Below are 23722 nucleotides of genomic sequence, written 5' to 3'. Positions count from 1 at the left end.
GAGGAAGGCGGATCTCTGTGAGTTCCAGGCTGGTCTACAAGAGCTAGTTCCAGGACAGGCACCAAAGCTACAGAGAAACCCTGTCTTGAAACAAACAAACAAACAAAAAAAGAATATTATACCCAGGCATGGCAGTGCCCACCTGTAACTCCAGCACTTGGGAGGAAGAGACAAAAAGATCTGTGAGTTCAAGGCCAGCCAGAAATACATAAAGAGAGACCCTGTCTCGAAAAAAAAATGTATTGTAAATAGTTGATAAAGTATATAATGCGTCAGTGTATAGTAGGCAGTAGGGTTAGGATTATTTTGTTTATATCATTAGACATCTTCTTGATAATATTAATATGTAGGGCCCTGTTTGTCTCTTCTGCCTGGCTATGGGGTGAAGGCTGCTCTATCAGATGTAAGAGTTGCTAGGCCAGCATGTTTACGGCTTCCACTAGTACACTGGGTCCGTCCTTTGGCTCGGTTCTCTTAGTGTCTTTCCTACTTATATGAATAGTGTAGGAATAGTGCAAGAAGAGATAGATAATTGGACTTTGGTTTTACAAACTAGTCAGTTTATCTGTGTCTTTTAATTGACTAATGGAGAGCTTTCTATTTAAAGTTATTTTGAGAGGAATTTTGAAGAAATTTTGAGAAAAATCATATGTTCTGTAATTTTTTTAGTTAAATTTCTGGTTGACTGAATTACTGATAGTTCTCTTCTCCTCTGTTAGTATTTGGGGTTTGCTGATTTCCTGTGTTGGTTCTCCTTGATTCTCTCAGCTCTGGGTTTATTTTCCTCCCATAGAATGTATTGTTTCCCGTGTTCTTTTGGGTAAAACTGTCTTTCTTCTTTTCATAGGTATAGTATTCCTTTAGCACTTTCTGCAGTGCTAGCTCAGTTGTCATCAATTGTTTGCATTTGTGTCTTGAAATGTTTTTCTTTCTCCATCAACTTAAAGAGATGTCTTTGCTGAGAATAGCAATGTTTAGTTTACAGTTAGTTACTTACCTCCCGGGCTTGAAAGACACCATTCCTTTCTTTCCTGGGTTTTATACTGATAAAAGGCGTAATATTATTCTGATGTTTTTTGTCTTGAACTCCTGGTCCTCTGCCTCTGATTTCCTAGTGCCGGGGTTTCTGATGTGTGCTACCATGTCTAGCTTATTATTTTATATTTTTTATTTTATGTATATGTATGTACATAGGTGTGTGTCTGTATGTGTGCTGGTGCTTATAAGGGGTGGGGTATGTGTGCACAGAAGTATGGAGGCTAGAGGTCAGCTTCTTAGGGGATGTTCTTCCTCGGGCTCTGTTTACCTTTCTTCTTCTTCTTCTTCCTCCTCCTCCTCCTCTTCTTCCTCCTCCTCCTCTTTCTCCTCCTCCTCCTCTTCCTCCTCTTCCTCCTCCTCCTCTTCCTCCTCCTCCTCCTCTTATTCTTCCTCCTCCTCCTCTTTCTCCTCCTCGTCCTCCTCTTCCTCCTCCTCCTCGTCTTCTTCATCTTCATCTTTGTCTCCTGGTGGCTGGAACTTGCCACATAGGCTAGGCTAACTGCCCAGCAAGCCACAGTGATCTCCATCCTTGTCAGCACTGGGGACAAATACACTCTACCCCACATAGCTTTTGGATGTAAATCCTGGAGCTCAAACTGCTTGTTTAGCAAGTACTTGGTTAGACCAAGCCATCTCTCAAGGCCCCAGAATACAGGGTCTGTTTTTTTAGTTATTGGGAATGTTTGAAAAGTTTTGGGTAATGATGTTCTGAACTAATTACAGAGGTTTAAATTAGAGGAAGTTAAAATTAGAGACAATCCATGCATCAGATGCAACAGCAGAACTAAGGAGGGAATTTGTCTGGTTTGGGCAAGGACAAGGTTTGAACTGAAATGACTGACAGAAAACTTGAGAGAAATGTAGAATTCTAGTATATAGACCTGTATTGGTGTAAAGTGATTATTTTTGAAGTGTGTTTGTGTGTGTATGTACATATACACATGTGTGAATGGGTGTGAGACAGCAACCTTAGAATGTCATCCTTAGAAAGGTGATCTTCTTTGAGACAGGGTCTCACATTTGCCTGAAGCTAATCAGTTAAGCTAATCAGTCTGGCCAGTGAGCCCCAAGGATGCTTTTCTCTTCTCCTATGCCAGGATTATAAGCCTAAAATTGAATTTTCTGCTTTTCTCCCCGTGTCTTCCATTTGTCCGTAGCTTATAATTCCTGACTTGTCTGTCTATACCTACCTAATAATGTCTGGCTCTCTTGCTATATGTCTTGTTCCTAATAAAGGGCTGCATTCTGTGTTTGTTGAACAGGCCAGAATACATGGGGAAGAAATAAGGGATACTTTACATCTTTAACAGAGCTTTGGGACTGGAGAGATGGCTCGGTGGTCAAGAGCACTGGCTGCTCTTCCAAAGGGCCTGAGTTCAATTCCCAGCACCCACATGGCAGCTCACAACTGTCTGTAACCCCAGTTTCAGGGAGTCTGACACCTTTACACCAATGCACATAAAATAAAGTTAATTATTTCAAAAAAAAAAAACAGAGCTTTACAAGGGATATTTGTGCAACTGATTCCAAATGACCCCAAAGCACTCAGTACTGCAAACATAGTGTTATTAAGCAATATCCATGTGCTGTTTCCAGTATATATGGGAGGTATTTGTTGTATAAGATCACTTTCAACATGTTTGCTGTTTTTGAATGATTGCCATAACACACATATTTACACACTTGTATCGCTCTCTGGGTCAGGGGCATGGAAGTTACATAATGTATTAGTTTTGGTTGTAAAAGCTGGATACTGAGGGAACCTAAGGCATTTATTGTTGGTTGTTATATTGTTCTCTTAAAGGTAGGCTAAATAAACAGGGAAGATAAAAAGGCAAGTCCTAAGTGAATCCAAGGCATATTATTAACTCAATTATGTGTTCTAGTACCTTTTGAGTGTAAGAGATATGTAGTAATATGGGCGGCAGGGCTGCATCCCCAACACCCCAGCCGCCTGCTCGGCTAGCTTTTGCCCCAAAATAACAACACACAAACTGTATTCGTTTAAACACTGCTTGGCCCTTTAGCTCTAGCCCTTACTGGCTAATTCTGATATCCCGATCAACCCATCTCTAATAATCTGTGAGCACCAGTCTTACCAGGAAGATTCTAGCCTAAGTCCATCCTGGGTCAGAGCTGGGGCATGGCGTCTCTCTGAGGCGTCTGTTCCCGAGAGGAGAGCTGTGGAGTCTGAGCTCACTTCCTCTTCCTCCCAGCGTTCTGTTCTGTTTACTCCTCCCACCTATCTTCTAACCAATGAGGACCAAGCAGTTTCTTTTTATTTAACCAATGACCTTCCTCCATCAGAGATATTTTCTTTTTTCTTTTTTAAAAAAAGATTTATTTGTTATATATACAACGTTCTGCCTACATGTATCCCTGCAGGCCAGAAGTTGGCACCAGATTTTATTATAGGTGGTTGTGAGCCACCATGTTGTTGCTGGGAATTGAATTCAGGACCTCTGGAAGAACAATTAGTGCTCTTAACCGCTGAGCCCATCTCTCCAGCTCCGAGATATTTTCATAAAAATATATTACATCCAGGCTGTCTATAATGTGTTATCTAATTCTGTACAGGAAGGTCGTCTTTTCTTTTTGTTGTTGTTAATGGATTTTGTTTCTTTTCTTTTTTAATTTTTCTTGTTTGTTTGTTTGTTTGTTTGTTTGTTTTAATATACATTGGTATTTTGCCTGCTTGTATGTCTGTGTGAGGGTGTCAGGTCCCCTGGAACTGGAGTTACAGACAGTTGTGGGCTGCCATGGGGGTGTTGGGAATTGAAGCCCCCGTCCTCTGGATAAGCAGCAGTGCTCTTAACCGCTGAGCCATCCCTCCAGCCTCAGGAAGATTTTCTGTGTCCTCATTTCCTTTGCAAGCTCTCCCTGCTCATCATCCTAAATCTGTTCACATACTGTATGTCACACAACGTTTAAAAATGTTCAGTCGGTGGGAAAGTGATAGAATGTTTTTATAAAAGCCTTTCTTCTGGGGCACGGGGTCGGTCAGATCAGCTCTGGCATAGCAAGCACAAGGCTTCAATCATGGGTGCACAAGCCAAGCCTTAGTCATTTAGCATTTCAAAAGGTAGGGCTGCTAGGAAGTGAGCCTTGGCCCTACACCTGATAAGCATGCATTGTTGTTTCCACAACTGTTTCTTGAGCAATCACTATTTCAGTTTCCCTTCTAAATATTATTTTATTTATTCATTTTTTTTGCTTGTTTATTAAAGGCATGTACCATCACTACCCTGCTTCCTCCTAAGTTTTCTTGTTCAACTCTTAAGCTGGTAGTCTTTTGTCCTGTTCAGTTTCCTTTTTCTTATGACAGCCATGTCTTAGAAGTGTGATATACTAGTTTCTCTGGTCTCTCTAGCCACATTGTATTTTCATTCAATGTTTCCAATTTGCATTTTATTCAAGTACATTTTTGCCTTACTGACTGAATTACATTAACTTCTGTTTCAGTTGTTTTTCCTAACCTACAGTCAGAAGATACACCATGCCTTCTATCTGTAGATCTATTTCATGTTTTGGTAAGTGTTCAATAAAATTATTTTGAAGTCATCAAGTTTATAATTTCATGTTTTTCTTATTTAAATTCATGCTTGCTGTTCACAATAGTAAAATTTTATTTGCCAAGCCGTTTTTAGTGTCTTATCCTTTCTTTCTGAAAATACTACAGATTTCACCAAGACATCAAAATTATTTTTAAAAAAGAAAACACATTTTCTTTTTAAATTTTTAATTGATCTTGCAGTTGATTATATTTGTTAACAATCTGTTATGGCTCCTTACCACTCCCTTTTTCTAACTATTTATATCTTATGTCATGTATTACCATGTAAGCTGTAGCCATTAGTTATTTAGTGATAGTACATGCAGGCTTCCTTAAAATACCCATGGACAGGTAGCAACTCTTGTGAGTTTTATGAAGAATTTTCCTATCCTTGCAATAATCTTATTTTTTTAAGCCTGCCAGTGAAGAAAATAGTAGTAAAATTGAAACCATGGATTTTGTGGGTATTGGGTTAACCAATCCCAACCACTCATTTGTACTTCATAATCTAAGCCTGTTTTCAGTAGCTGTCCACGCTGACTCTTTTGGAACCTCCTGGGGAGTTTTAAAAAGAATCCTAGCAATTGGACTTTACGTCAGAGTTTGGTTTTGTTGGGTTGGGATGAAGCCTGTGTATCAGTATTTTTTAAGAGCTTCTAAGTGTTTGTAATAAAGAATCTTCAGAATGACTGTTCTGAAGGAGAGAATGACTATCTGGCCTACAATAAGTAGACTCAGCAAAGGGTTAACTGGCTTGGTGATGGCCTTTCTCTACCATTAATGGTATATTATAATTATATTCTAAGATATTCTGTTGAATATAACTGGGAAAATTATGATGATTATTTTTAGGAGATTGGTTTGTCTTGGCCTTTCATTGTTATCCTGCTGATGTCCCTTTTCTTTTCATAGGTAGGTGCTGTGTTAGCATTCCCATCCTTGTACTGGGATGACACCGTTGACCTGCAGCCTTCATCCGTTAGTTCTTCATATAACCACCTTTATCTCTTCCATTTGATCACCATGGCACACATGCTTCAAATACTTCTTACAGCAGACACAGGTAAGACTCCCTTCTCAGTTTGTGTTGACTCTAAGTAACATTTACCCGTGCTTTATTGACAGAATGAATTACGCTTGTGTTAATCATGGTATATATTTAAACGGGTCAAGGCAGGGTAAGTTATGAGAGGCTAATTATAATTAGCTTAAGATACTTGATCATCTAATTTCCAGCTACTCTTCAGATGTGTGGAGGGACTGTTAGGACCTGTTTTTCTTCTTTTCTTCCAAATTCTCATTGTCAATGTCTCTCCAAGTTTATTCCTACCCACACAGGTTCTGCCTTCATCAAGACTTCCAGGAACCCATTCTTTCAGCTACAAGGATAGTATGTTGCTTACCTTGTAACATGGCTATGGTTACTTTATTTCAGTTATTTGTAGCTAATTCCACTCCTCACCCCACTTCTCCTTTCTTTCCATTCCTCCCTCACATGTGTTACCTGATTACAGAGAACAATCATATTTTAAAACCACTTCTCTTAGCCTCAAGTATCTGGCAACCTTGTTCTCTCTGATAAGTACTCGTTGAATGCTTTTTGAATTATGACTCCAGTCACATGAATATAATATAACATTTTCAAGTTCTAAGTGTCCTTTAAGAGTCAAGTCATGAATAGCAAATGAAGTTCTGAGTGATGGCTCAGTGGATAAAGTCTAAGCATGAGGACCAGAACCCATACAGAAGCTAGGCAGATGGGGTGGTACCACACTTAGGAGGCAGAGACAAGGGATCCATGGAAAAAACAGAATAGCTAAACTAGCTGAATTGGCAAGCTCCGGCTTTGGTGAGGAACCCTGCCCCTATAAATAAATAAAGTGGAACGTGATAAAGGAAGACATTCAATATCAGCTTTGGGCTTCCTGTTGTGTGCATACCTGTACATGCATGTGCAAGTGGACGCAACAAACACATGCATACCATATATCACATATGTAATGTAAAAACCAACAAACTATAAAAAAATACATGAAGCTTGGTTCTAGATAACAGTGGCCAATAAAACCTACTGAAAATTCAAGTAATTTAAAGAAAATGCAGATTTAAAAAAAAAATCATCTTAGAGGGACCTGGAAAGATAGCTCAGTGGTCAACATCACTGGTGCTCTTCTGGGTTCCATTCTCAGTACCCATACGGTAGCTCTCAACTGTCTGCAACTTCAGTTCTGGGGCATTCAACTCCCTCTTCTGACCACCATGGGCACTACATACGTGGGGTTCATTTTTGAAGAGAGAGAATATTAATCAACAAAAACCAAATATAATTTTATCATATGCTGATAGGGAAAACTTGGAAGCAACCAGGATAGACATTACATGATTGATAAATAATTTGTAGTACATCCAGACAGTGGAATATCATAATTCAGCTCTATAAAGAAATGAACTATCCAGTCTTGAAAATGCATATATGTATATATGAAGTTGAAGAAGCCAGAGTGAAAGGTGCTTTATGGGTCCAACTACAAGACATTCTAGAGAAGGCAGAACTGGGTTTTCCATGGAAATGTGATTTCCATGAATGTAGAAAGGCACAGAGACAGTGAGGCTAGTCTGTATAATATATGTATATACTTCCCCAAACCCATGGGATGTGGAACATCATGAGTGAACCTTAATGTAAACTTGGGAAATAGTCTTGAGTCAGGTGAAGTTAGCCTTCCAGCCCTATTCTACTCTTCAATACTAAACTGGCTCTTTTAGGACTTTTTGCTTCTTTGCATAATCTCTTTTCAAAGATTTATTTTTATTATTTTTAATTATGTAATGTGTATCTGCGTGTGGGTTTGCGTGCTGAATGCAGGTGCCTGCATAGGCTAGCAGCATCAGATCCTCTGAGGCTGTAGTATAGGGCTGTAGTAGGTCATCTGAAGTGGCTGCTGGAAACTGGATCCAGGTCCTCTGGAAGATTGGTGCGCTCTCCTACTGTCCGTTGGCTTACTACTTTTTAAAAACAGGGTTTCACCCTAGGTCAGGCTGTCCTTGAACTCATTATGTAGCCCAAGGCTGGCCTTAAACTCTTGGCAGTCCTGTCCTCTTGGTTTACCTCTAGGTGATAGGGCTACAGACATGGGACATGACATTAGGCTTAAACTTTAGAATCAGTTTGTAAGTATGGACTTTTGGTCAAAATAACTGTTACTAATATACTTATAATGAACAGTGCTGGATATTGATAGTAGAAATAGTCCATGTGTGCGACCAGAAATATATAGAATTCTATATTTTTTGCTCAGTTTTGCTGTGAACCCAAAACTGTTCAATAGCAATTAAGTTCACGTGTGTGTGTGTGTGTGTGTGTGTGTGTGTGTGTGTGTGTGTGTGTGCCTGCCTGTGGAGGCTACAGGTCAATGTTAGGTGTGTCTAAGCACTCTCTACCTTAGTTTCGAGGCTGGTTTCTCAATGAACTGGGAGCTCATCGATCAGGCTGGTTGGGGAGACAATAAGCTCCTAGGATTTGCCTGTTCCTGCTCAACCCCAGCTCTAGGGTCATAGACATATGTAGCCAGAGCCCAGATTTTAAATGGGTGCTGGGAATCAGAAGACAAGTTATCTGCTTAAATAGCAGGTGCTTTTTCTTCTTCCCAACTCGGTTCATTGATAAACAAATCAATAATCTCATTACATGTGTGCATTTGTCAAACTCATTAAATGGCTTGCTTGAATTCATTTCACTCATGTAAAATTCACTTTACTTCCTCCACATATTCATGTACACAAACCCACATGCAGACATACATATACATACTTTAAAAATTATTGTGCTTTTTGTATGTATGTGCGCTACTGGGGACTGAACCCAGGGTCTAGGACGTGTAAGCATGATTCTACCAGTAAGTAGCACTTACCTTCTTCTTTTAACTTGAATGAAAAAAATCACTACAAACTTACTATATGTTTCTAACTTAAATAGATTATACTCACTTGTTTATTTGTGAAGGAAGGGATGCCTGTGTGCCATCACACACATGTGGAGGTCAGGCCAACTTACAGGAGTCAGTTCTCTCCTACTGTATGGGTCCTGGGTATAAAACTCAGATTGTCAGAGTTGGTAGTAAGTATCTTTGCCCACTGAACCGTGTTATCAACCCTATTGGCAACTTTTCTTTATATGGAAATTAAAAAGAACTAGCAATATGATGTCAATTCTCTCAGAGTAACTTTATGACTGCTCAAATGTGCCATAACAATCTGTCATAGGGTCCTGCAAGGTAGGCATTTTTATCTCCATTTCTATACAGTAAAACTGGCGCTGAGGGGCTTAATGGAAGGGATAAAGGGGCTCCAGGATGTTCTGGAATCACGTACTTGAGGTTAAACATGCTGATTGGAGAGCAGATTCTTAAAATCCGCCTGCACATCTCTCTCAGGGCTCTCCCTTGCTCAGGGTGAAGAGGACTGTGAGGAGGCTCGATGTGCAGCTGCTTTCTTTGCGGAGGTCTCACAGCACACGGACGGGTGAGTAGCAGTCCACTGGCCAGGCCGCCTAGGTGTCCTGAGGAGTTGGGCGGTGTACCTTTCAGCCATTTTCTTGCCTTAAAATCAGATAAGGCCTTTTATAGTTTTGTAATTTTGTTTACAGGATGGGCATATAGTAAAGAAAATTTACTTCAATTTTTACCTTGAAATAAAATGTAGTAGACTAGAAAACTCTTTGTTGTATTTGAGACTCGAATGAGGTTGACAGCATTTTGACTTTTAAGCTGTTTTTGGAACACAGGCATGAATGAAAACAGTTTAACAATTGGCAGTATTGAGAACTTAAATAAAAGTAGAAAATAAGTTTCCTTGTTACGGTGACTATTCAGTGAATGTACTTGTTAACAGTTAAAAGCTTCTGATCTCTTTGTTAGTAGCTGCATGTATGTTTTAATGTGCATATACTGTACCATACATAATTTATGCAGCCAATTCAAGTTTACCAGAAAATTGAACAGAGAATAAAAGTGTTCACTTTTATCCCCCTACACACATTTTATATTATGGTAGTAGATTTGTTAGATTTGATAATGTTGACATGTTGTTATTAATTATAGTCCATAATTTTACACTAGGACTCACTTTGAATTGCACCGTTGCAGTATTATATGCAGTGTTTTTGTTTCTCTACAGATCATCAACCAGTTTTGATATAGGCACTAGGAATGTATTCATTTTTTAGCAAATCCAGTCACTTTTATTTATTTGTTTGTTTGTTTGTTTTTACGTATGTTGGTATTTTGCCTGCATGTATCTCTGTGTAAGGGTGTCAGATCTAGGAGTTACAGGCAGCTGTTAGCTGCCATGTGGGTGCTGGGAATTGAACCCGAGCCCTCTGGAAGAACAGTCAGTGCTCTTCACCACTAAGCCATCTCTCCAGTCCCCTCCAGTCATTTTTCACTAAGTTTTTCTTCCCTTTATTTCATAGCAAGGGTGGATTTTTTTTAAATATTTATTTATTTATTATGTATACAATATTCTGATTTATTATGTATACAATATTCTGTCTGTGTACATGCCTGCAGGCCAGAAGAGGGCACCAGACCTCATTACAGATGGTTGTGAGCCACCATGTGGTTGTGGGAATTGAACTCAGGACCTTTGGAAGAGCAGGCAGTGCTCTTAACCTCTGAGCCATCTCTCCAGCCCTGGATTTTTTTTTTCTTTTATCACTGTAACAACGGGGGAAAAAAATGATAAGTTCACATTGCAGGGAGAACCTTGTGAGAGTCAAGATACTCTAAAATTCTTTTTTAAAATTGACTTTCTCTTTTTGTTTTGCTTTGTTTTTACCTTCACCTAAGGAAGAGGGAGTACTGATATGCTAAGAGTCTCTGGTAGAGTTGGGGCTTAGCCCTTGGCAGTGTTTGCCTAATGTCCACTGAGCTCCAGTTCCAATGCCTAGCAATCCAAATAGAAAATAGAAAAGTGAATATTATAAAAGTTGATGTTTCCTTTAGAAAATGTATACACCAAGGCTATTAGCTAACTAAATACTTTTTAAAAAATGCTTAGAAATTAAGTCACTAAATGTGATTTTAACAGGGCTTGTGTTTGCAATCTGGTAAACACTCTGTTCTGGGTTTATTGTGTTCTAGCTTCATTGGCTGTGGCCCTTCTGGCTGGTCCCTGTGGGTCTCACTGAAGAATGGCATCACCCCTTATCTTCGCTGTGCCGCATTATTTTTCCACTACTTACTTGGGGTGACTCCCCCTGAAGAACTGTTTGCCAGTAAGTGGGAGACCGAACTCAGCAGGGAGTGGAGGCTCGTCCTCACTGTTCTTGTCTTCAGCATAAGACAGACAGGGCAAGTGAAACCGCTTCTGCCCCTGCCCAGGTGTAGTTAAAAGTGAGGCCAAAATCCAGCGGAGTTTCATATTCTGCAAATCCTGCTCTCGGTTCCTGTGTGTGTATAAAGTCCTTGAGTTATTAAAATACCTGTGTGTGCCAGGCAATTGTGGCGCACGCCTTTAATCCCAGCACTTGGGAGGCAGAGGCAGGCAGATCTCTGTGAGTTTGAGGCCAGCCTTGTCTACAGTGTGAGTTCCAGGACAGCCAGGGCTACACAGAGAAACCCTGTCTCAAAAATTAAAAAGAAAACAAACAAACAAACTTGTATGCAAAGAGCTGGAGAGAGCATGCAGCGGTGACACTGACAGCTGTGCAAGCTTGATGCCAAGTTCAGTCCTCGCATTTCAAGTTAGAAGCCGAATACAGGACTGCATGATTGCTCAGCAGGTAAAGGACTTGTTGCCAAGCCTGACTGCATAAATTCAATCCCTGGAACCCACTTAGTGGAAGGAGACGAGCTCCCACAACTTGTCCCAGACCCCCAATATGCACACTGTGGTATAGTCATGCCTCTCCCCACCCCCACCAGTAAATAAATAAATATAAAAAGTAAATAAGATTTTAAGGGTGGTGGTGGCACGCGCCTTTCATCCTAGCACTCAGGAGGCAGAGGGCAGGTGGATCTCTGAGTTAGAGGCCAGCCTGGTCTACAAAACGTATTCCAGGACAGGCTCCAAAGCTACAGAGAAATCGTGTTTCAAAAAACTATATATATATATATATATATATGATTCTAAAATCTAAGTGCAGTGGCAAGTAGTTGTAATCCCCACACTTCTATGAAGAAACAGAAGCAGAGACAGGAGATTCACCCTGAAGTCTACAGGCCAGCTGACTTGGAATTCCCAGTGTAGCAGCAGAAACAAGACAGATCTGGCTTTAACAAAGCAGAAAGAACGACTCCTGAAAGTTGTCCTCTGGCCTCCACATGACAGCAAGGCTGATGAGCATGTGAGCATGTACAGGCATGTGCACAGCTTTAAAAAATAAAATGCCCGTGTGCATGCTGGATGTGGTGGCACATACTTTAATCCCAGCATTGGAAAGGCAGAGACAGGCAGATTTCTGTTAGCTTGAAGGCAGCCTGGTTCCAGGCCTTCTAAAGCTATCAAGTGAGATATTAAAATAAAATACCCGTATAGAGAATATAACTGTAGGATATACAGGAAATTAAAGATATTTGTTACCTCTATGGAAAAGAACTGTTTGTCCAGGCAGGAAGATGACTTAATTATATACCTTTATTTGGGTTGGGTTTGGAACATATAGCTATATTTAAGAATTAAAATAGTGATCCAAAAGGCCTTCTGAGCAACAGAAACCATAAATATTTACTAACAGCATCTCTTTCTTTTTCTTTTACTCATTTCTAAATCTAAATGAAGTAGAGGAAGTATCCTTCCTGTGTTCTATTGGTGAGAGCCAGAATTTTAAAAGTGACCAGAATTGTCTAGAGAATCATTTTATCCTCAGAGAGTACAACGATGAGGTCGTCTTTTCTAGATGTTAGCCTCTTTATCGTGAACTCTTCAATAGGTGAGATGTGATCAAACTTTGTCAAGGTTCTCTAAAAAATAAGATGTTACTTTCCAAGTAATTTCCAATACAGCTCTCTTGCTTGCATGCACAAAATGTTTTATTATCCATAATAAAAATAAAGTATTTTCTTTCGTTTGGGATGGAGCCAAATATAAAGAAGCATAAATATGCATGATATAATACCAAATGGGCTGAGTCCTGCAAAGAAAAGTAAAACTGATCGTGGCCTGGGTCAGAACCCTTGGACATAGGTAGTCAAAGGAAGACATTTCTCCAAGGAGACATTAAACAAAGAACTGCATATGGGATTGAGCTGGATAGTTGAAGAATGTTTCTATTTAAGAGAAAATCAATGCAGAGGTATTGCTTGGCAGAGTAGGAGAACGGTGAAGATATGATTCTGGCTGGAAGCCTAATGGACTGGGAGGTCCAGGAGGTAGCCAGATGTATGCATCTCACCTGGGTCTTTAAGCCACAATAAAGGCTTTGTGGGCTAGGGTATAGCTCAGTGGTATAACCCGCCCCCAGTCCCTGGGTTCTATCCTCAGCACACCCCCAGAAGAAAAGACTTTGTATTGTATACTGAATATAGTGGTTAGTCATGGAAGCCATAGATCAGGGAGACTCAGATTCTGCTGTAAAAGAATCACTGTGGCTCGTTTGCCACCCACTGTTTTGTCCAGCAGATGATAGGAATGAGCGTAAGCAGGAGGGGCTCTGTTAACACTGAGTAGATCAAGATAGTGTGCTTATTAAATATATCTTGTTATTTTCTTGCAGATTCTGCTGAAGGAGAGTACACTGCACTCTGTAGCTATCTATCTTTGCCCACAAATTTATTCCTGCTTTTCCAGGAATATTGGGATACCATAAGGCCTTTACTGCAGAGGTACTGTGGGGGGAAATGTGACTGATGGGTTTCTATCTAGTTTGAAAATTTTTTATGTTTATTTTTCTTTTTGATTGGTTATTGAGACAGAATTTTGCTGTGTTTACCTCAAACTCTATTCTTCCTCAGATTCCTCTAGGACTTAATTCGAAATGTTTGTTTTATGTTTTTGAGACAGGGTCTAATATAGCCCAGGCTGGTCTAAGACTCACTATTGTAGCTGAGGATGGCCTTGAATTCCTGATTCTCTTGCATCTGTCTTACAAATGCTGGAGTTACAAATGGGGACCATAATGCCTTTCTTTTAATTTGAAAACATTTTAAATTACAATTATTTACTACACTTTTCAATTGATTAGCATTGATTGCAGAGGTAAAAACGTACAGCCATTCTTACTCCACATGCTTAAGGAGTAGGCATAATTAAGAATCAAAAGATGCTTGGGCTTGGTGTACCTGAGAGGAAGGCAGGCAGATCTCTGTAAGTGTCTAACCATCCAAGGCTACATAGTGAGACCCCATCTCAAAAACAAAAAAAATCAAAGAAGTTCAAATTTGAGCTTGTGATATTACGCAATTTGTAGAGTTCTGGCCTAGCATGCACAAAGTCCTCTCTATTCAGCCCCATGCACCGTTTAAACCAGGCATGGTGGCACACCACACCCCAGGATTTTAGAGGTGAGGCAAGAGATTTAGAAGTTCAGGGTCATCTTTGATCATGTAACAAGTTCAAATCCAGTTCTTAGTACATGAGACTTTGTAGAATCCAGACTGCGTACAAAACTATGCGTGTGGTAGGGCTCATGTCAGAAGCCTGGCCGGGAGATAGACAGGCATCTGTAGAGCAGAGACTAGCACTGAAACGTCCTAGAGACATGTGTGCTTCTTGTTCACGTCACCTCACAACCTCCACTCCTCCTGCCCCTGCACAGTTTTAGAGTCAGTTTCACAATACTACTTTTAACTCTCCTTGTTCCATGATTTTCTTTATCCTCCTTACTTTTTCTTTCTCGTGCCTGGGTGGGAAACGGGTGAACGCTAGCCTGTTCCTGCTATTAGTCTCATGTCCTAGGTTCTCTGGGTCAGTTTTTATCTTTGTTTTGTTTTGTTTTGCTTCTTAATTTCTTAATTTTTTTTTTTTTGTTGTTGTTGTTTTTTGTTTTCCGAGACAGGGTTTCTCTGTAGTTTTGGTTCCTGTCCTGGAACTAGCTCTTGTAGACCAGGCTGGTCTCGAACTCACAGAGATCCACCTGCCTCTGCCTCCCAAGTGCTGGGATTAAAGGCGTGCGCCACCACCGCCCGGCTCTTAATTTCTTTTTGTTGCTGTTTAGTTTGTTTTTGTTTTGTTTTTTTTGTTTCTTTTATATTTTTGAGACAGGGTTTTTCTGTAGCTTTGGAGCCTGTCCTAGAACTCGCTCTGTAAACCAGGCTAGCCTCAAACTCAAATTTGCCTGCCTGTGCCTCCTGAGTGCCGGGATTAAAGGTGTGTGCCACCACCACCCAGCTAAAATGAATTGTTTTTAGGATTAATGTCACATTTTTTTTAGTACAATTACAAAAGATTTTACAAATTTTACTTTTATATTCCTGGAAGTAAGTTTTAGATGTGCTGTTTTACTTTAAATATTAAAAATTATTGAAAAAAAAAGTTCCTACCATTTGTGCTATCCCTGATCCTGCTTGCCTGGTGTCCGCCCTGCTCTGTAGAGCGCTGCAGGCAGCATCTCCTTGGCTTCAGTGTAGGTTTAGCCAGTGGGAGGCAGCAGCAGGGCTGGACATAAGTTAGGAGGTAGGCCTCGGGGGCATCTTCAGTGGTTCTTCCGTGGCTCCGGTTGTCTCCAGAAAGGCCTGCTGTGATCCCTACCCAGGGCAACAGTGATGCCCTTTTCCTCCCACTCTCCCAGCACTGGGGCAGTATTAAGGTTTTCTTGCCTTTTTGTCTCAAGGTTGCCTTATACCCTTATCCTCCACCTCTTCTCTAGTCTGAGGATCGAATCTAGGACCCTGAACCAGGCAAGTGCACCACACCGAGCTGTCATGTGTATGGCTACTTCTGGTATTAAATTCTCTCATTTAAATTTGTAGATGGTTTCTGGTCTCAAGACTGTAATTGAGAAAACCCTTGGAAAGGAATGTAGAAGGGGTCTGAGAGTCAGGACAGGGGAGAGGAAGGGATAAGATGTAAACTTAAAGACAGAGAGGGACCATGAAGCTACAGAATTGGAGAGAACGTCTGTGGTGCTCCTGGTCGACCCTCCTTCACTCTCGGCCTCACTTGCAGGTGGTGTGCAGATCCTGCCGTGCTCAGCTCTCTGAAGCAGAAAAGTGCTGTGGTCAGGTTGGTTTCACTATCTAAGCCTTTTTGCCACATCCTACTGTGTTTCTGAAGTGCTTGGTTGGTTTGTCTTAATTTCTGGTCTGTCCCCTTTATTCTCAGCTCATTGTTTCCTGTGTATCTGTTGGTCTTTGCCAGACATCAGGTTCTTGCTGCACAATTTTTCTTGAAATGGCTATCCTTTCCTTCTGAATTGTCGGAAGCCACCAGCTCCACTGGAAGAATCTTCCTTAAACTGGTACCTGCCTGTCAAAAGGCGAAGGAGCTTGTGTCTGGGGGCTACTAGTACACTAAAGATAGTGTTCATACAAACTAGCCCCCCCAGAATAAAGATAAATACAGTGGCTAGACTTCCCCCTTCTTAGAAGCTAACCCCACAAATAAAAAAAGAGAAGCTTTTTTGTGTGTTTGTTTGTTTTTTCAAGGCAGTTTCTCTGTGTAGCCCTAGCTGTCCTGGAATTCATTCTGTAAGGCTGCTTACAGAGATTTGTCTGCTTCTGCCTCCTGAATGCTGGGATTAAAGGCATGTGCCACCACTGTCAGGAGAGAAACTATTTATTTATTTATTTATTTATTTATTTATTTATTTATTGGGTTTTTCGAGACAGCGTTTCTCTGTGGTTTGGAGCCTGTCCTGGAACTAGCTCTTGTAGACCAGGCTGGTCTCGAACTCACAGAGATCCGCCCGCCTCTGCCTCCCAAGTGCTGGGATTAAAGGCGTGTGCCACCACCGCCCGGCTTATGTGTATTTTTGTGTTTCTGTGCTTCATGTGCATGCCTGGTGCCTGTGGATGCCAGAAGAGGGTGTTTTATCTCCCAGAATTAGAGTTAGACATGGTTATGAACCACCATGTGGGTGCTGGCAATTGAACTCAGGTCCTCGGGAAGAGGAGCCACTGCTCTTAACCTCTGAGCCACCTCTCCAACCTGAGAAGCTAGACATGATCTCACGTACCTATGATACAAGTACTCAGGAGGCTGAAGCAGGAAGGTTAGCAAGAGTTGCAGGCCAGTCTGGGCTGCTTAATGAGATGAGACTGTCTCCAAACGAACAAGAAGCTTGTTGGCCCTCTTCTCTTCTGAGTTATAGTTCTAAGTCTACATTTCCCTCAGAGGCAAGTCCACCTGTGCCTGCCTCATGAGTGGTGGGATTAAAGGCATGTATCACCATCTAAGGCCAGTTTTTTTCTTTATTTCATGTCATGGTATGCCTTTTAAATACCTTTCTACAGTAGGATTCTGAAATATTCTGAGAAATTTAAGAGATAACACATACATACTGTCTTTGATTATGAGTAACACTCAGTCTTAGTTATATACATAAAACTAAAAATATTATAGCATAAAATATGATATATAGAATATACCATTAATTCCTTAAAGAGAGATAAAGAAGAAACAGGGCATGATGATTTGTGCCTGCAATCCTAACACTTGGGGCATGGATTTAGGATTGCCATTTATTTGAGGTCAGTCTGGGCTACACATTGACTTTGAGATCAACCTGGGCTACAGAATGGGACCTCATCTTTAGAAAGCTAAAAGAAAAAGGAAACTTGAAGAAGAAAAGATTCTTTTGTTTGTTTGCCTTGTGTTTTTGAGACTATGTCTTACTGTGTAACCCCAGCTAGCCCAGAACTGTTACAAAGCACATAGCCCAAGTTGGCCTCAAACTGAAAAATCTGCTTGCCTCAGTTTCCTTTGTGCTGGAGTTATAAGCATGTGCCCATGCCTGATGAAAAGATTCCTAATGAGGCAGGCTTAGTCTTAGAGAAGGGTTATTTGTAGCTGAATCAATAATTATAAAATGAGGGGCTGGAGAGATACTCTTCCAGCTCACAAACATCTATGATTCTAGCTCCAGGGGCTCTGATGCTCTCTTCTTATCAAGTTGGGCAGGAGGCATGGACATGGTGTACAGACATAGATGCAGGCAAAACACCTGTATACAGAAATAAATATTTTCTAGATATTCTAAAACATTATAAAATGTAAATTGATTGATATCTAGGAAGAGAATCCCATATTATTCAGATGACCTTCCTTGGGCTACATATTACCCTCTCTAACATAAAGTGAATAGATGCTAACATTTGCCACAATGTATCAAGTGCTAATCATGTTCTGCTTAACTTCAGTATCTCATTTAGTCTCCAAGAGTTTTGGGAGTTTCCTTCACACACACACACACACACACACACACACACACACACACACACACACACACAGTTGCCTAGATCAGACTGTCTTTGAACTCAGAAACCTGAGTGCTGGGATTAAAGGCGTGCAACACTATGCTCAGCTCCTTGATACTTATATTTAACATCTCTTAAAACCGTTGAGTCTTAACATAGTTCATTTAATGTTTCTCTTTTTATTTTTTCTGAAAATATTAAATTGATGATATGCCCATGGTTAGAATATATTTAACCCTAGTTTACCCCCTTTTATTTATTTTTCGAGACAGGGTTTCTCTGTCGCTTTGGAGCCTGTCCAGGAACTCGCTCTGTAGAGTAGGCTGCCCTTACATATACCTTCATATTCCTTCCCATTATTTGTTTTTGAGGTTTTGTTGTTGTTGTTATGATGTTGTTCTGTTCTGTTTTGTTTTCAAGACAGGGTTTCTCTGTGTGGTCCTGACGGTCCTGGAACTCACTCTGTAGGCCAGGCTGGCCTCAAAGTCACAGAGTTTTGCCTGCCTCTGCCTCCCAAATGCTGGGATTAAAGGTGCCCGACTCAACCCTAGTTTTTAGATAAGAAAATGCACCATGCCCAGAAGCATTCTTCAGCTTTTATCTGTTCAGTCATATATATAAAACTGCCTTTTAAACTATGCTTCTAGGTACCCAAGAAAAAGAAATAGTTTGATAGAGCTTCCCGATGACTACAGCTGTCTTCTAAATCAAGCTTCTCATTTTAGGTAAGAAAAAGGGTGTGTGAGTGAGAGAGAGAAGGGGAGGGAGGGAAGGAAGGAGGGAGGGAGGGAGGGAGGGAGGGAGGGAACACACAATATCTTTTCCTGAACTTTCATTTGGTGTACCTTGTAACCAGCGAATTTAACTTTGAAAAAGTAACCAATGAGGGGCTAGTGAGATAGTCCAGCTGGTTAGGGTGCTTGCCACCAAGGCTGTTGACTCATGTTTGGTCTTTGAGACACACATGAAGGAGAGAATGGTCTCCTAAGTTGTCTTCAGAGCCCCACACATGTGCAAGCATACTTCTGGTAGAGCTTACTTATTTGAGAAGTGACTGCTATGTTCCCACTGTGCTAGATTTCTTTCAAAGCACACTAGAGCACACAATCCATCGTTCATAATGTTGCACGACTATTGCAGATGGTGCTACTTACTACTCTCTAGTAGCCAAACTTTTCACTACTCCAAAAGATCTGTAACCACTAATTCATTTATGCTCCCTGGTTTTATATTTTCTCCTCCCTGATAATCTGCTTTCTGTTTCTCTGGATTTAACTGTGAGGATATATCTCATAGAAAGGGAATCTATAATTTCTTTCATTCAGTATGTTTTCATGATTTATCCAAGTTGTAGCTGTCTTGAGACTCTTGTTTCAATCTTGAAGAAATATCATAGAGATTGTGGTTGAACCGTTATAGCATGTTTTAAACATTGCACACTTCCAAAGCCATATTACCCCAACATCGTAAACTTACTTGACTAACCCATTACAGCAGCAGCTGTTAATTGTTTACATCAGATGAAGGCTGGATCTATGACTGAATCTCAGCATAAATATGAGCCTTCGAGCAAATTTATACAAATTTATTTAGTAGTGGATTTTCTTGCTATGGTTTTTGTTTGTTTGTGGTGCTGGAGCTTAAGCCAAAGGCTTTACACATGCTAAACATACACTCTGTCATTAAGCTGGATCCAAGATCAATCAAGATTTTTTTTTTACAATTTTGCGTCTTAATCATTACCTCCTACTATTTATTCTTTGGAAATTTCATGCATCTTACCAGGCAGTGGTGGCACACACCTTTAATCTCAGCACTCAGGAGGCAGAGGCAGGCAGACCTATATGAATTTGAGGCCAGTCGGGTCTACAGAATGAATTTTAGGATATCCAGGGCTATACAGAGAAACCCTGTCTCAGGGGGGCGGGGGGATATGTTCTAAAGAAAAGAAACCTTCCTGCATCTGTACAATGTGTTCTGGTCATATCCACTCTCCTCTACCATCCTCCTCCAGTTCCCTCCAGGTCTCTGAACACATCTCCCTCTAAACCTGACATTCTCTCATTTTATAGCCAATGGAGTCCTATTAATGCTGTCCACAGGAATATAGATGTGGGGGATAACCAACTTGCTAGTGACTCCACCCTAGCCTACCAAGAAAAGTGACCCCTCGCTGCTATAGCCATCAGCTTCCAATAGACTCCATGCTGGATGTGATATTCTTTTTAGATTTTTTAAATTTTTTAAATTATGTGTATGAGTCTTTTGCCTGCATGTATATATGTTCACCATATATGCCTGGTGCCCATGGATACCCAGAAATCGCACTGGATCCCTGGAACTGGGGTCACAGATGGTTGTGAGCCACTATGTGGGTGCTAGAAATTGAACCTGGGTCCTTTCTGCAATAGCAATAAATGCTTTTAACCACTGAGCCAACTTTCCAGCCCCATGCTGGAATTTTTAACTGGCTTGGTCTTGTGCAGTAACGGCAGCTACTGAGTTTACATATACAACAGCCATGCCAAGATCAGAAGACAGCATTTCACAGCACTTGTTGGGGAAGGATGTATACATGCCCTATCTGTGACTGGACAATCTCAGTTGCTTATTCTCACCACATTGAACAGAAGAGTCTGTGTATTAGCAGCTGCCCACTGCAATAAGAAACTTCTCTGACCAAGATAAGAAGCAGTACAAGTCTGGCATTGGAGGGTCCCAATCATAGGCAGCTCGTTGGAGAAGGCCGCTTGTTTGTCCCAGCTGCCCAGCTAGCTTAGACCCAAAATAATCACACAGAAACTGTATTAATTAAAACACTGCTTGACTAGCCCATTAGCTCTAGCTTCTTATTGACTAACTCTTACATATTAATTTAACCTATTTCTAGTAATCTGTATATCACCATGAGGTCGTGGCCTACCAGAAAAATTTCAGCACGTTTATCTCCGCTGGCAGCTCCTTGGTATCCCTCTCTCTACTTTCTTTCTCCCAGCATTCAGTCTAGTTTTCCCTGCCTACCTAAGTTCTGCCCTATCAACAGGCCAAGGCAGTTTCTTTATTCATTAATGGTATTCAAACATACAGAGGGAAATTCCAGATTACAAGCTTAACCAGGGGACACTTGGGCCCATCACTTGGTACAGGAGGCCTTACAGGTTGAACTTCTAGAGGAAAATTCCTGGGCAATCTGTAGCATAGGCAAGCCTCGTTCAGGGAGCTGTACTGAGTCCCTGGTGGCATAGATCTGTTCTATGTGGGGCTAAATCAAGATTTTTTTTGAAGCGTTATTATTTAAGTTTATGTTTATTTATGTTTATGTGTGTGTGTTTATGCCACGTGTATGCAAATGTCCATGGAGGCCAGAAGAGGGCCTCAGATCCTCTGGAGTTGTAATTACAGGCAATTGGGAGGTAGGTTAAGATGAATTCAGGTTCTCTGGAGCCAGCTCCCAAGCTCCTTAAGTCCCCTTCAAGTAATATAAATGAGCAGTCATCTAATTAAATATCCTTGTAATTTGAGTAGCTTTCTTTGCTGAGTAGAATGGTGGAAACATGCTTTACTGCTAAGTAGATTATGATCTGTGCCATGTTTTTCCAACACACTGAATGTGTCCTCCCTTTTGAGGTGTCCACGCTCCGCAGATGATGAGCGAAAGCATCCTGCCCTCTGTCTTTTCTGTGGAGCCATCCTGTGTTCTCAGAACATTTGTTGCCAAGAAATAGTGAATGGGGAAGAGGTTGGAGCTTGCATTTTTCATGCACTTCATTGTGGCGCTGGAGTCTGCATTTTCCTAAAGTGAGTATAGAGTCGTTTGGAAGCTTATTAAGAATCCTAGTTGAAAATGTATATCCAGTCAGTATGCCAGTAGAATAAGTAGTCCTTAAAAAAAATAGGATGCTGTTTACATTTCTTTCATTGTCTAATGTTTAAAAAAATCTTAAATTGTATAGATTTTGCAGTACTGTGTAATATTCAAATGTAATGGAAAAGCTTGAAGTCTTAAAATTTACACTTATAAAATATGTATAGATTATTAACTTTAAACTCTCTTTATCTACCAACCTACCTACCTATCTAGATTTTCCAAGACAGAGTTTCTCTAATTACCTCTAGCTATTCTGGAACTTGCTTTGTAGACCAGGCTGGCCTTGAACTCTTGTAGATCTGCCTGCCTCGTTCTCCTGAGTGCAGACATGAACCATGAAATCCAGTCATTTATTTATTTTTGAGACAGATTCTTGATCTATAGACAAGGTTGGCCTTGAACTCACAGAGATCCTACCTCCCGAGTGCCTCCTGGCACAAGATTGTCTTTTGAATTTTTTCTATTTTCTTCTTTGAACAGAGGATTCAGAGTAGGGCAATAGTGGTAAATGTTTGTGAAAGAATATAGATTGCCTGAGAGAAGTACAATTCAGAGTTGATTTCTGTGCTTTTTCTTTCCATTCTCTGGGTAAAATTCAATTTTTATTTATATAAACCCAAAATCTTACTAACTGTGACATATATTATTACTGCTTAAAGACAACCTTTGAAACAAGAGAAAAGAATGGCTAGAAGCCAAACTCAAACACCTGTTTGCTTCTATAGTGCCATAAGTCTACCTATCCCATCTATGTATTTACCTATCCCAACGTGTTAATTTTATAATTTATCTTTGTAATATTCCCAAATGCCCTCAAAGTACTATTGGAGACTGCCTGAACCAGAAAATTTTGTAACACTTGCCTGGTTGATAGTACTAGACTGGAGAATGCTCTGTCCTTCTGCATAGGTGGGAAGTTAGAAAAAGGCAGAAATGGCTTCAGCCACAGTTCTCCAGGCTCCTGTGGCTCACTTAGGACAGCCTCCTTTTTCTGAATATCCAGACAGAATTACTGATTTCCCATTTCTCTAGATCCATGGATCCTTTCCTGTTGCATCAAGAAAAACAGCAGTGGTTTTTTTTTTCCTTTACTCAGACAAAACACAGTTTAGTGTCAGGTGGTGCTCGCCTCTAATCCCAGCACACAGGAGGCAGAGGCAGGGGCATCTCTGAGTTCAAGCTGCAGAGTGAGTTCCAGAGCAGCCAAGGTGACAGAGAGAACTTGTCTCAAAAAACAAACCCCACAGTTTATTGTATTCATTCATGACTGTATTTATTGCCTTCTTATTGGATATTTAATGGATATTGGCCATGTCTTTTCTTTAGCTTGCCTTTGATTCAGTCTGTCATCTGCACATATGTCTCTAACAGGGTTTCCTTCCTTTCTCTTGTCCTTCAGAATCAGAGAATGCAGAGTGGTCCTTGTGGAAGGGAAAGCCAGAGGCTGTGCTTATCCAGCCCCTTACTTGGATGAATATGGAGAAACAGACCCTGGGCTAAAGTAAGATTTTCTTTAATGGAAGATTTTAATTAGTTGTCTTACATTTTATTCACTTTCTTAGACATGTACAGTAATAGTGCTTTAAACATAAAAGCCTGGAACTGGAGTTGCTGGGGTTGTGAGTTCCATCTGAGTGCTGGGAACTGACTAGGTCCTCTGACTGGCCCTGTTGTTTGAGACAGGCCCACTGATTATAGTGGCAGGAACTTTCCTGTCTTCGCCTCCTCAGCACTGGATTATGGTTATACATTATCACACTTAGCTTTTGATGTGGGTGCTGGGCCTTGAACTCAGGTCCTCATGTTTGTACAGCAAGTACCTTACTGACTGAGCTAACTCCCAAAACTTTTTATTATTATTTTAAAATATCATTCAAAATGAATAGATTCACTGCATAGTGCTTGGGATCT

General features: G+C 40.6%; 1 protein-coding gene across 1 annotated transcript in view; it reads left to right on the top strand.

Annotated features, from left to right (window-relative positions):
• Ubr1 (ubiquitin protein ligase E3 component n-recognin 1) overlaps window positions 1–23722 on the top strand; it is a 129508-nt gene that overhangs the window by 100888 nt on the left and 4898 nt on the right. The window contains exons 38-46 of the mRNA XM_075961904.1: window positions 4501–4568; window positions 5504–5654; window positions 9025–9112; window positions 10732–10865; window positions 13305–13413; window positions 15695–15751; window positions 18591–18668; window positions 21571–21741; window positions 23211–23312. Of these exons, the coding sequence (XP_075818019.1) occupies window positions 4501–4568; window positions 5504–5654; window positions 9025–9112; window positions 10732–10865; window positions 13305–13413; window positions 15695–15751; window positions 18591–18668; window positions 21571–21741; window positions 23211–23312 (958 nt within the window). The remainder of the gene's footprint in view (window positions 1–4500; window positions 4569–5503; window positions 5655–9024; window positions 9113–10731; window positions 10866–13304; window positions 13414–15694; window positions 15752–18590; window positions 18669–21570; window positions 21742–23210; window positions 23313–23722) is intronic.

This window comes from Microtus pennsylvanicus, chromosome 2 (assembly GCF_037038515.1).
Source record: "Microtus pennsylvanicus isolate mMicPen1 chromosome 2, mMicPen1.hap1, whole genome shotgun sequence".
Classification (NCBI taxonomy): domain Eukaryota; kingdom Metazoa; phylum Chordata; class Mammalia; order Rodentia; family Cricetidae; genus Microtus; species Microtus pennsylvanicus.
This window is presented reverse-complemented; position numbering and strand designations above follow the sequence as displayed.